Consider the following 13,375-nt stretch of genomic DNA (forward strand, 5'->3'; position numbering starts at 1 on the left):
ATTCTATTGGTTTAGCTCAAAGATGAATTGGAAGCATTACAACTCTTTCACAAAACTGGTTGACACTATTCTGCTTTTCCTAGTTATTGAGCCTGAGTTTCCATCAGTAAAATGAGACAGTACATTATAGAGTCGTGAATTTTCAAGTGAAATAATATATGCAAAGCACACAGACCCAAACATAGTAAGCACTTAACAAACAGCAGCTCTGATTAATTATTCATCAACTTATCCCCAGTTTCAGTCTTTGAGGAGTCTACAGTCTGGTAGAAGAGGCAAACAAGGTAAAGGCATTTCAGTCCAAAGGGGATGAGTATCAGATTTTGGGTTTGGAAAGAGCACGCCGCCATCTAGTGCCTAAGAAAGGCACTTAGTCCAGCCCAGGCTGCGTTGGGGAAACACAAAGAAGTTCCTCCCAACTGGCTGTTACTGAAAGCTAGGACCTTGTCCCTGATGCCAATCCAACAATGAGGACGCAGTTTTGAGAAAAAGGAAAACCAAGTTATATTGCTTTACTAGCAAAGGAGAAACACAGGGGACTCCTATCCCAGAGGAAGAAACATGTCCATTTTAAAAATAAGTCACAGGGACAGAGCAGCAAGGGCTCTTATTCAAAGCATAAAGTGGACCACTGTTACAGCCACAGTCTCAATCAGATCTCTTGTGTAGATATGCCTTACAAATTACATTAATATGAACCCAAATGGCCCTCTAATAAATTGTTTATTCTTTCCCCTAAATGGCTGCCTGTAACCCTGCCTCAATTCAGATAAACTATTAAAAGACTTGATCTTGGCATCAAGTGTAATAACTACTCCAGTGTTGTTAAATTGACTTCATTACAGGAAATTTACTGCAGTTGCATCTTTAAGCAATTCCTGGAACTTCTGAAGGAGCCAACTCCTTTGACTGTCCAAATGAGATGATTGAGGGCAGGGAAACCCAGTGCTGGTCTGCACACTGTTTCAGCTTGCCAAAAAGAAACCTCCAGTTACATCTTTCAAGCATGTTCCAACCAAGCTTCTAGAATTCCAACTTCATATTTCTGGGAGTTTTTTCTCCCACAAGGCAAATTAAAAACACAGTATCTCTGATTAGAAGAAAAAGGTTAAAATCCTTCCTGTGTCTCGGAGTTTGATGTTAAACAAATCTAATGTCATTAAAGTTATTAACCCAAGTTTTATTCAAAATATATGCATAGATATGGACAAAAAGCCTATAAGCATATATATAAAAATTATAACCCAGTAGTGATTTCTGTGTGATATAATGATAATTTTTTTCTTTCTGTTATATGTAGTTTCCATTTTTTTTTTAGTTATATTCATTGCCAGAAATATAGAAGTAAAATAGAAGGAAATAGAAAATAGGGCAGAGAAAAGAAAGACAAGGAAGAAAAGAAACAAAAGTTGTTTTCAAGGATGCCTAAAGTTTCTAAAACACGTTTTACATCACAAAGAGATGTGATTTTATAGAGGTGTTTACAACTGTGCTACAAAGACAAACGTGTGCTGAGGGACCTGTCGGAGGAAACACAGCTCTTGCTCTGTTGATTAAGGAGACTGGGCGGTGACCTTCCGGAGTCTTGAGTTTTAGATAGGTTTCCTTCCCGTATTTTGTTGAGTTTTCCAGCAATTAAACACACACCCACACTCATTTTTTTTGTCTATTCTACTGTCTTACTCCCATGTCTTAGGAATCATGTTGTACTCAATCATGTTGTTTCCTATATTTAACTAAACATACAAACATACATACATACACGCACACACAAAAACAAAACAAAAACATGCATTTTGCTGAATTCTTCCTAATTCATATCCTTGTATGTTCTCAGTGCTCTGTGGGAAAACCTCTAAGGAAATTATGTTGGAAAATGTCACCAATGATTTTCCTAAGTCCAGTGACTTCATTCCAGCCTCTCTCTCATGGACTGTATAAAATGTAGAGAACAGGTCTATGCAATTTGCCCAAAATATGTTGAGTACTTACTATGTGCTCAGCATTGCTTTTTGAGTTCTATCAGTGAACAGAACAATGATTCCCTGTCCTTTGGGATCTTACAACCTAGCAGAAGAAGTCAGGCAGAAAAAAGCAACATTATACAAGTGAATTCTATTGCATATTGGATGGTGATGAGGTGCTGTAGGGAAAAGAGAGTACAGCAGAGTTGGGGAAGTTTGGGAGTGCCAAGGACAAGGATGCAGTTTTTTAAAAGAGTAGTCAAGTTTACCTCTTTTACAAGGTGACATCTAATCAATGATATAGAAGATGGTCGGAATATGTATTGTGGTAGGCCCAGGGAACAGCCAGGGCCTATACCCTAGGGTGCCATGCCAATACCTTGATTTTGAATTTCTAGCCCCTAGAACCTAGAGGAAATATGTTTCTGTTATTTTAAGTCACCTGGGTTGTGGTATTTTCTTATGGCAACTCTAGAATATGAATACAAATGAATCTAAAAGCTAATTCTCATGGAATCTCCTTTCTCTCTTTAGCCAACAGTCAACACTCAAGGCCAGGACAATTTTTGGTATTCTGCTTTAGGGTTATTGTCACATAAAAATATAGTACTTTATAGCACAGGTTTTGGAATTAAACCTTTGCCCTATACTGGATATATGATGAGAAAATTACTTAATTTTTTTGGAACATTATAAAATAATGTTCTAAAACTATAAAATAAATAAAAATAATAGTACTCATCTCACAGAGTTTTAAAGATTAAATGAGATAATGAAGTTATATACTGGGTGTACATGGTGTATTATATATAGTATGTGGTACATACATGGTCATTATTATTTTCACACATGGGGATCTTCTCTTTAAATGTACTTGCAAGCTTGACATGATAGAAACCCACATGTTATATCATCACAAATCTCTCAGATTTGAACTAAAATGTTATCTCTGTTTTGGATGGCAAAGAAAACAATGTCAACATAAATCACACTTTTCAATACAAGACATATTAAAACAGAAAAATGTGCCAAGTTTCTTAATCAAGGCACTTATTTCATTGCCAAAACTACTGTTTCATTTAGATGAAGAAAAGATAAATGTTTATTTTATTTATTTATTTATTTAATATTTTTTATTGTTGATGGACTTTATTGTCTTTATTTTTATGTGGTGCTGAGGTTCGAACACAGTGCCTCATGCATGCTAGGCGAGGACGCTACCACTGAGCAACAACCCCAGCCCAAGATAAATGTTTATTTAAAAAATTAGCAAAATAATTACTTATAGGAGTAAGAATCATTATGAATTTTATTTTTTCTAAGATTATTTATTGCTACCTTTTGAGTTTATTCTCTGTGGTCATGTTTAAAAATGTATCAAATTCTACATAGCACAAAAAGAATTGATACTACTAGAGTAGTTCTGAAAAATTAGCAGAAATTACTTCTGGGAAGACATGCTTCAGAGTTGGATCCCCTCTATAGAAGTCCACTCACATAATTTATAAGCCTGACAGATCTGCCCTGATTTCGGGTTCTTTCTGCTCTTGGTATTGTCCTGGAAAGTGATACAGAATAGCTACACTAAAAGAAAGAATTAATTCATACTTTTGACATTAGAAAAATAAGAGATTAGAAAACCTCTGAACAAAATGGGTAGGACACATATACAAACATACAAACCACCAAATATTACAGATCTTAAGTAAAATTAAGTCACTGCATAAAATATCATAAAAGGTGAAAGAAAATAGGAATTTATTTTTGCATTATTGAGAGCCAAATTGGAATAATCAGAGCACATATAAAATAGAATTAAAATGCAATTCTTAATTAGAAGGAGCAGAGGTGAAACAAGAAAATAGAAATTTATTTTGGAGTGAGAGTAACTTTTTTTTTTCTTTTGGTGCTGAGGGTTGAACTCAGAGCCTCGCCCTGCTAAGCATGTGCTCTACCACTTACACCCACAGCCCTGAGACTAACATTTGATTGCAATAAATTATGGAAGGATTTTCTATATTAAAATAAAGCATGCATTAAAAATTAATGTAAATGGACACAGGATTTCATTTTGGAGTGTTGGAAATGTTCTGGAACTAGGTAGAGGGGGCACTGCACAGCAATGTGAATATACAAAGGCTTCTGAATTGTTCATTTTAAAAAGATGAATTTTAGGGGCTGGGGTTGTGGCTCAGCAGTAGAGTGCTCGCCTAGCATGTACGAGACGCTGGGTTTGATCCTCAGCACCACATAAAAATAAATAAATAAAATAAAGGTATTGTGTCCAACTACAACTAAAAATTTTTTTTTAAAAAAGGATGGATTTTGTTATGTGAGTTTTGCTGCAATGATTTTTTTTTTTAAGCAATGATGATTAAAGACTGTAACTTTGACGTCCTAATTCAGATATTAGGGCATCGGGCCTGAGGGTAGGGAAGTACAGCCACTGCGGCCAGCTGGACCCAGGAAAGTGAGAAATAGCAGAAATGAACTTCACTTCCTTTGTCCCTCAGGGACATGCTGCTCCATTTTTCCTCTCTCACTGTGCTCCCTCTTTTGGCCATTCCAGGCTCCTTTTTGGCATCTTACTCAACCTATTTATCTTTCTGCAAGTACTCCAGAGTCCAAGTTACTTCCAACCATTAATTTCCTCTTTCCACTTCTCCTTACTTAAAACTAACTCACAATAAAGGGTGTCTTATTAGCTTAGTCATGTAAAACATTGGAATTAAAAGGACTTAATTAGCCTAAAAATTATTTAAGTGACTTGTTACTAAGTGGTTTGTTGTTTTTGAATAATGGACTAGTTTTTATAACATTTTTTTACTTGTCAAGCACGTATAACGTGTGTGTTAGACACTACTGTAAGCACCATATAAATACTAACTCGTGTTCCAGGTCTCTTCTCTCATCTTTGACCCTTTCCTTCAAACTGTCTCCAACTTCAGGAAGAAAACATTCCTGAAGACAAGAGAGTAGGTGTTTGGGACCTGTGTCTTAAGTGTTTACAATCTCTGACATAAACAAACATTGCATTTAAGAAAGACTAGTTATTCTGGTTTCTTTGTATTATTCATTGTGTCCTAAGGTCAAAAAAAAGGATGGTCAATATTTGAAGTACACTTATAAAAGCCTCTATATACTATTTGGGGGTAATTATTAGTTCTTTAAGTATTTTTTTAACTGTAACAAAATACATACTAATCCCTGCATTTATAAATAAGAAAATGGCACTTCAAAATAGAATACATTAATGTCATCTTAAATACTTAGTTGGGGTGTTAACTTCCATTAACCTTCTTCAACTGGTTAAAATTTTTCTTAAGATCTCTCTCTGTTTTGCAAAATAGATTTTGTCACAGATAATTTATGTTATAGGAGACCTTCTATGTACATCTGGCCTTTATTGATGATTCAGAATGTTTACTGAGGAGGTAGAGAAAGTGTTATAAATGTGGAAATGCATGGAATATTTTAGGCAAAAGAATTAGTGTGGGGTGAAAGAGAATATGCCAACAAATATAAAAATAATACCACCTGTTACCCTCATGAGTCATTTAAATATTACAGCCTGTAAGAATTGGTAAATACCATACCTTGGTACTCTATAGCTGTGACAACTTGATGGTCTTTGGGGGCAGATAATCCATAGGCTTTATGATCTGAAAAGTTAGAACAGATAAGATAATTAAAATAGTATAAAAATTAGTTTTCAAATGTTTAAAGGAAATACCATTTTAAGAACAATGGCCTAGATTGGGGGATAGATTTATACATAATATATGTTTTAAAATATCAAAATAGAAAAATCAAGCTATACATGTCACTTCCATTTTATTATGGTTTTGTACTTCAAGCATTTCCCAAAGCTAAACCTATGAATGTATTTGCACCCCTCCACATACAAGCCATTCTCACCAGCCCCACTGAAAACAAGAGCTCATGTCTTTATGTCCTTAATTTATCTTAATATGCAGCCTATGTCCACCCACCCATCCATTCATCCAACCATCTAGAAACCACTTTTCTGACTCAACAATCCCCTTTGTATATAATCTTACATCCTCTCATTGACTCTACCATTAATACCTACATCCATATCTCCAACTCCAATCTCTTTTCCCATGGAGTCCCTCCTGCCATGTTTCTGCTGGACATCTGTATCTCCATTTCCACAAACTTGTGAGCAAAAGATGAACTCATCAGTTTAAGCCCAAATGTTATTTCTAAAACTGGTAACTCTAAGGTTCTTCAAACAAGCCTAAGTTCAGAGCGGTGGTTACCTCATTATAGTGAAAGGCATCACAATCCACATGGTCACTCTGGCCAGAATCTTAGGCACTGCCCATGATACCTCCACCCTCTCATCCATTCACTCTAAGTTTCCATCTATGGACTGAGAATTGTGCATCAACCAGGATAATGTTTTGAAAGATTGTCCTTTTTCTCTTTGCCCCCTCCCACCTTTGTAACTGCTCCTTGCCCCAAGGAAGGGATACAGATAGCCAAAACCAGAGAGAGAGAAACAGGGCACTTCTTGCCTTGCCACATTAAAACCCTGACCTTGAAAGAAATGTCAAAAAAAACATAGATCATGCAAAACATTTACAAGAAACCATTGTGACTGAAATATATCTGCTCCACAGACTTGGAGTAGAGAGGAGGAAGTGAGTTGGAGAATGTGAATCTTGGCAGACTGTTGAGAAAGAAAAATAATAGCAACATTTATTAAGTACTTAGATGTCAGGCAATATCCCAAGCACTTTACAAGTATTAATTCACTTAGCTCTCACAAGAATTATCTGCAGCTGGGTACCATTTTTATCCACATTTTTTTCTCAAGTGTGAAAACTGAAGCACAGAGAGAATAAGAAACTTAATCAAGATTCTATGAGTAGTACATGGTGTACATGGTGGAGCTGGAGTTTGAACTCAGCCTGTCTGCACCCACAACCCACATGGTTAATTACTTTATTATACCTGTACTACACCCTGTTTCTCCCAAGCTGAACTATGAACAAGAACTGCCAATTAACAAAGATGCCACGTGGAAAGATATATTGGTCTAACGGAGGAAGGAAAGACTGGGAAATTGGTTATAACAAAGGCAAAGGACTCGCTCTGAAGCACAACACAGGTGGAAGATAAGAGGCTGTGACTAGGGAAGCCAGACACCAAAGGATTCCCAGAGGGGAGGCTCTGAAGCAGGGTTTCTCAATATTGATACCATTGACCTTTGAGGTTGGATCATCCCTTATTAGAAGAGATTGTCCTGTGCACTACAGGATGTTGCGCAGCATCCTGAGCTTCTCCCCACGCAATGCTAGAAGCACCAACCATCTCCAAATCATGACGACTAAAAATATCTGTAGACACTGGCTAAGAATCACTGTTCTGAGCTTAGTTAGGCTGGTTTGAAGAACCAGTCACAGGAATAAGCCAATATACTAAAGGACAGCAAAGAACTATGAGTTCAAAGATTTTGAAAGTTCCTATGAAATCAGAATTTCACAACTGCTAGAGTCTGTAAACAAGTCAAGATGGCGCCTGGCATTTTGCAGAGGGAGTGGTTTGTGAAGTAACACCAGTGAGCCATTAAGTGTGGAGGTTCCTGATTGGTTGACTGCTGTATCTAGTTTATGTTAATTAGATAAGCCATGTGGAATGTATAAATACCTCTGTTGTCCTACAATAAACGGCTCCCACTCCTGCTGTATCAATGTACACAAGTTGTTTGTCACCCCCCAGTTATTTTGCTGCAGCCGGACTGTGGCAGATGGTGGCCCGTATGGGGAACGCCTGAAGCTTGGAGGTGAGTAAAATTGCTCGCCCCTGAGGGAAGGCGAGAGAATGGGTGACCATTTCAAAAAACAATGTGTTCTTGTTTTGATTTATTTTGTTTTTGTTTCAAGCTGCCTATCCCTAGAACTTTCTCAGGCAAACTGGGAAAAATGGTTGGCTCAAGGTTTGAAGTTGTTCGGCCCTGAGAAAGAGAAAATTGATAAAACGATTTTTTGTTCCGTTTTTGTTGCATTCTGTTTCAGTTTTGTTTTATGTTATCTTATTGGGTTGCGTTACTTTTATAGTAGATTAGAAATTAGTAAAAAACAAACTGAAAGACTGTTAAGTAAATTGTTAGAGGTCCAGACTATGGTAGAAAACATGTTAGGTCAAGCAAAAGAGAAGGTCTCTCGAGCTAGTCAGACAGAAGAAAATTTAAAGGAAGAAAGCTTAAAGGACAAACAACCATGGGGGGGAGCTACAACAGGAGGTTGCTACTAACTCCATTCTATCACCAGAGGGCGTAATTCAACCAACAGCTCCATCTACAGCTGAGTGGCCCTCAAATCCCGTAATTGATGCACGGAATCCTGAGGCAGGACCTCAAAGGTTAGCATGCCCTGTACTTGAGCAGGCAGGAGGGCAACGAATTCACCATGCTTTAGATTTCAAAACAGTGAAGCAATTAAAGGAGGCTGTAACAACCTATGGCCCATAAGCACCCTTCACTGTGAGCATGGTCGAATCCATTACCAACTTGGACATGACGCCAGCAGATTGGGCTAACATGTGTAGATCTGTGCTAAATGGAGGACAATATTTGTTATGGAAGGTTGCCAATGAGGAATATTGCACGGAGACAGCTAGGCGAAATGCAGCAGCTGGTTACCCTCAAAGAAATCTAGATATGTTGTTAGGAAAAGGACCTTATGAGGGTCAATGGCAACAAATTGAATATGATCCTGGCGTATACGCACAAATTGCTGTAGATGCGGTTAGGGCATGGAAAACTTTACAGGGGCATGGAGTTTTACAAGGACAATTATCTAACGTAATACAAGGAACTAATGAACCTTACGCTGAATTTGTAGATAGGCTTATTCAAACAGCTTCCAGAATTTTGGGGGATACAGAACAAGCAATGCCATTTATAAAACAACTGGCTTATGACCAAGCAAATCGTTGCTGCAGAGAGGTCATTAGACCATGGAGACATGAAGATTTAAAAACATATATTAAATTATGTAGAGACATTAATGAACAAGGGCAAGGATTGGCAGCAGTACAACAGGCTTTAGATGCTAGACCAAAAACATGCTACAATTGTGAACAAACAGGACATTTTAAAAGGAGTTGCCCCATAGGAGGAGGGTTTAACAAAGCTAGGTATCAAAGGAATAGAATACCGGGTATTTGCCCACGATGCCGTAGAGGGAGACATTGGGCTAATGAATGCCATTCTCAAACCACCATAGAGGGTACTCCATTATCAAAAAACGGACAAGGACCAAGTGTTTACCCACGATATCGTGGAGAAAGGCATCAGGCTCCATTGCCAAAAACGGACTGGGGGACCCAATGCTCCGGGGCCCACAACCACAAATATACGGGGCAATGGAGGAACCCAGCAACACCATCAGGGTAGTGCCAAGGACACATTATCCATTAAATCCCTCATCAGACAAACTAGAGGGAGCGCAGGGTTGGACATCTGCGCCTCCGCCAGAGCAGTACTAACTCCAGAGATGGGAGTTCAAATCATTCCCACAGGAGTAAAAGGACCTCTTCCCCAAGGAACAGTAGGCTTATTATTGGGACGCAGTTCTTCTACACTAAAAGGACTTATGATAAGTCCTGGGGTAATTGATCCCGATTATGAAGGTGAAATAAAAATTATAGCTAGTTCTCCAAAAGGTATATCAGTAATTTCACCAGGAGATAGAATAGCACAGTTATTAATAATACCCAGCCTGCATGATAAATTTTCCAGTCATACTGTAGAAAGAGGTTCCAGGGGATTAGGCTCCACAGGTGTGGATTGGGCTATGCTGTCTTTAAATTTAGATTCTTGCCCAATGCTAAAACTAAATATTCAAGGACATGAATTCAATGGGCTACTGGACACAGGAGCTGACCTTAGCATCATATCTCGTCAAGAATGGCCAAAACATTGGCCATTACAACAAGCCACTCAAACACTTCGAGGCCTAGGAGTGGCAACTAATCCCCATAGAAGTGCAATGGTATTAGATTGGAAGGATCCTGAAGGATGTGAAGGAACTATACAGCCATATGTATTGGATCATCTTCCTATAAATTTATGGGGACGAGACGTCCTAGATCAATTAAGTTTGACATTAACAAATAACATCAATCCTAACGCGCCCACTACTAGGGCTAGACAAGGCTTTAGGAAAGAAAAAAGATTAAGAGAACAAGAACAAGGTATAGCAACACCAATTCAAATAGATCAAGGAATAAATAGACATGGATTGGGTTTTCAGAAAGGGCCACTGAGACAATCAAAATTACTTGGAAATCAGAAAGACCAGTGTGGGTTCCTCAATGGCCCCTGACTAAAGAAAAGATACAAGTAGCCCATGACCTGGTCAAACAACAATTAGCAGAGGGACATATACAACCTTCTGTATCTCCCCATAATACTCCCATTTTTGTCATTAAAAAGAAATCTGGTAAATGGAGATTATTGCAAGATTTAAGAGCCATTAATAATGAGATGGTTATTATGGGACCTGCTCAATCAGGGATTCCCCAATTGTCTGCTTTGCCAAAAACCTGGTATGTTTTAGCTATAGATATTAAAGATTGTTTTTTTTTTCAATTCCAATTCATCCTGAGGATAGTCCATGTTTTGCATTTACTATCCCTGCACTAATGGCTCGCTGGCATTACTTCACAAACCACTCCCTCTGCAAAATGCCAGGTGCCATCTTGACTTGTTTACAGACTCTAGCAGTTGTGAAATTCTGATTGCATAGGAATTTTAAAAATCTTTGAACTCATAGTTCTTTGCTGTCCTTTAGTATATTGGCTTATTTCTATGACTGGTTCTTCAAACCAGCCTATCTAAGCTCAGAACAGTGATTCTTAGCCAATGTCTACAGACATTTTTAGTCGTCATGATTTGGAGATGGTTGGTGCTTCTAGCATTGTGTGGGGAGAAGCTCAGGATGCTGCACAACATTTGAGGAAAAGGCAGGAACTTCAATGTCCTTGTTGTATTATCCTACATTTACTACTTAAATCTTTGGATATTTTTGACAGTGATTATGATTCCAAAACATTTTTCTGTGAAACGTTCAAAAGACACTTTGAAAAAGCTTCTTTTCCCTTTTGAATTGGTGCCTTCAAAAATGCTCTCATATTATGAGTGACTATTCTTGTGATTTTTGAAGTATTTTAGTACACTTTTTAGACAAAACAATGAAGACTCATATTCCCTGTAAACCAGTTGAGGGGAAATCTAGGCAAAAATAGGAAAAATAGGATTAATCTTTGTTCCCTCCATGTGGTCATGTCTTTGAACTTTCCAAACACCACACTGCCTACTGAGAGTGTTTATTTTCTTCAGCAGACTTTGGCTTTCCTTCATGTGAGGCAAACTTTAGTATAATGTGAGATTAGAAGATTTAGGAGCTGTGTTCCAGGAATCAATGAGAAAGTGAATCTTTTCCCTCTTTCTCACTTCCAGTGTTCTACTTGTTAAAGCTTCTTTTGAGAAATATTTTTTAAAATTTCAAAACTCAGTAAAAATCCTGTGAAAAATAACATCAAATGTGATTTTAGGAAATTAATTTTTCCTTCATAAATTTTACATGCATATATTTGAACAGAAAAAATATATGTCCCAGACACTAACTAAAAAAAAAATTGAATACATGAAGCTATGAAAGCAAAAAATTATAATAGAAATTGGATTTTTTGTTTCAGGTATACACTTATTTTAACAAACACATTAAAAAAGTACATATTAAGAGGGTACCATGCAATGTTTCTGTATATGTATACATTGTATATTTCTGAATCAGGTTAAAAATAGGTTTTCTCAAACATGTATAATTGTTTATAGTGAAAAACTCTTAAAATTCTTTCTTCTGGTTTTTTAAAATGTACAGTACATTATTGTTATCTATAGCCACCCTGCTGTGCAACAGCTCACCAGAACTTCCTCCTCTTTTCTAACTTACTAGGTACCCATTGATCAACCTCTTCCCATCCCTCTCATCCCTGTACTGCCTCCAGCCCTGGGAACCACCATCCTATTCTCAACTTCTGTGAGATCAACTCTCAGTTTCCATCAGATTCTACATGTGAGTGATACACATGTTACTTGTCTTTCTATGCCTGGCTTATATCACCTTAACATAATGATCAATCCATGTTGTTGTCAATGACAGGATTTCATTTTTTATAGCTGAATAGAATTCCAAGATATATATGTGCCACATTTTCTTTACTTATTCATAGGTTGTGACTATTTCTTGGCTGTTGTTAATAGTGCTGCAATTAATAGGAATGCAGATGTCTCTTTGACATAATGATTTCATTTCTTAGATATACAACCATTAGTGAGGAGAATTAGGTTTTTTGTTGCTGTTGTTGCTGCTTGCTTGCTTGCTTGTTTGTTTTGCATTGCTGGGGATTGAACCCAAGGCATCAAGCATGCTAGACAACTGAGCTACAACCCCAGCCCCTAGGGGATTAGTGTAAATAAATCAATAAATGGGTAGTATTTCTTGGTATCTGAATATTTATTTCTGTGGTTTTTAAGCATCTTCTTCTGGTGACCTTGCTATCTCTAATTTACTTACTTTAAGGTTTGCTTGTAAAAATATGTAACATATAAGATCACTTATGTTGAACTTATTTAAACATAAAGTTGTGAACCTTAAAATTAAAAACATGCTTTATAAGATTTCTACTTTGTTATAGGCTTTCTGAGCCTTAAAGTGTACTTTTTAAAACTTGTATCTAAAAACTTATGAAAATAAAATATTGGATTGTATATAAATATGTCACCAACAGATGTTAGGAATAATCTGTTTGGATGCCTTCTTGAACCAATTTTTTTTCTTTACTTTTCTAGAATAAATAAATGTGAAAATAAACAACAACAAAAAAAATCATGATGTGAGCCCAATGGTTGAGGTCAGTGATTGTTTTAAAGTTAGCTACAAAAACCTCTTTAATAGTAATGGATGTATTCCAAAGTCACTGGCAGAAGTTCACAAACTAAAGTTAAAGATGATAATGTCCTTAACTGCTAACCACTCCAAGTCAAATAATTCCTGGTCAAATGAAACCCTTTGTGTTTCTTCCCCCACCCCCCCCCCCCCATTTTAAGAATAAAAATTCTTACATTTTTTATTTTTCATCTAAGATAATCTGATTTAGCTAAGAATAAATACTTACTTTACACTACAATAACTTTTAAATTACTATACAAATATTGCTTAAGGCAACACTTTTAATTGAAAACATGATTTCGAAAAATTGAAGTGCTATAGAGGTCTTTTATTTTATAAGTACAGTACAGACAGCATCACCTATAAAGTCAAGTTATAAAACTAAGGACATAAATTATTTCATAAGTTTAAAAAAATAAAAGT

At 36.8% G+C, this 13,375-nt stretch overlaps 1 protein-coding gene across 2 annotated transcripts in view; it reads right to left on the minus strand.

Moving 5' to 3' along the window:
* Positions 1-13,375, minus strand: part of Jam2 (junctional adhesion molecule 2) — a 56,548-nt gene that overhangs the window by 20,513 nt on the left and 22,660 nt on the right. For both annotated transcript variants that reach the window (XR_006848912.2, XM_046430562.2), the window contains exon 2: positions 5,561-5,626. Coding sequence is in view for 1 of the 2 variants with exons in the window: in XM_046430562.2 (XP_046286518.1) it covers positions 5,561-5,626 (66 nt within the window). In the remaining variant the exon portion in view is untranslated. The remainder of the gene's footprint in view (positions 1-5,560; positions 5,627-13,375) is intronic.

This window comes from Marmota monax, unplaced genomic scaffold, assembly GCF_021218885.2.
Source record: "Marmota monax isolate L192 unplaced genomic scaffold, Marmota_monax_Labrador192_F-V1.1 WCK01_AAM20220418_F8-fsc00016, whole genome shotgun sequence".
Lineage (NCBI taxonomy): Eukaryota > Metazoa > Chordata > Mammalia > Rodentia > Sciuridae > Marmota > Marmota monax.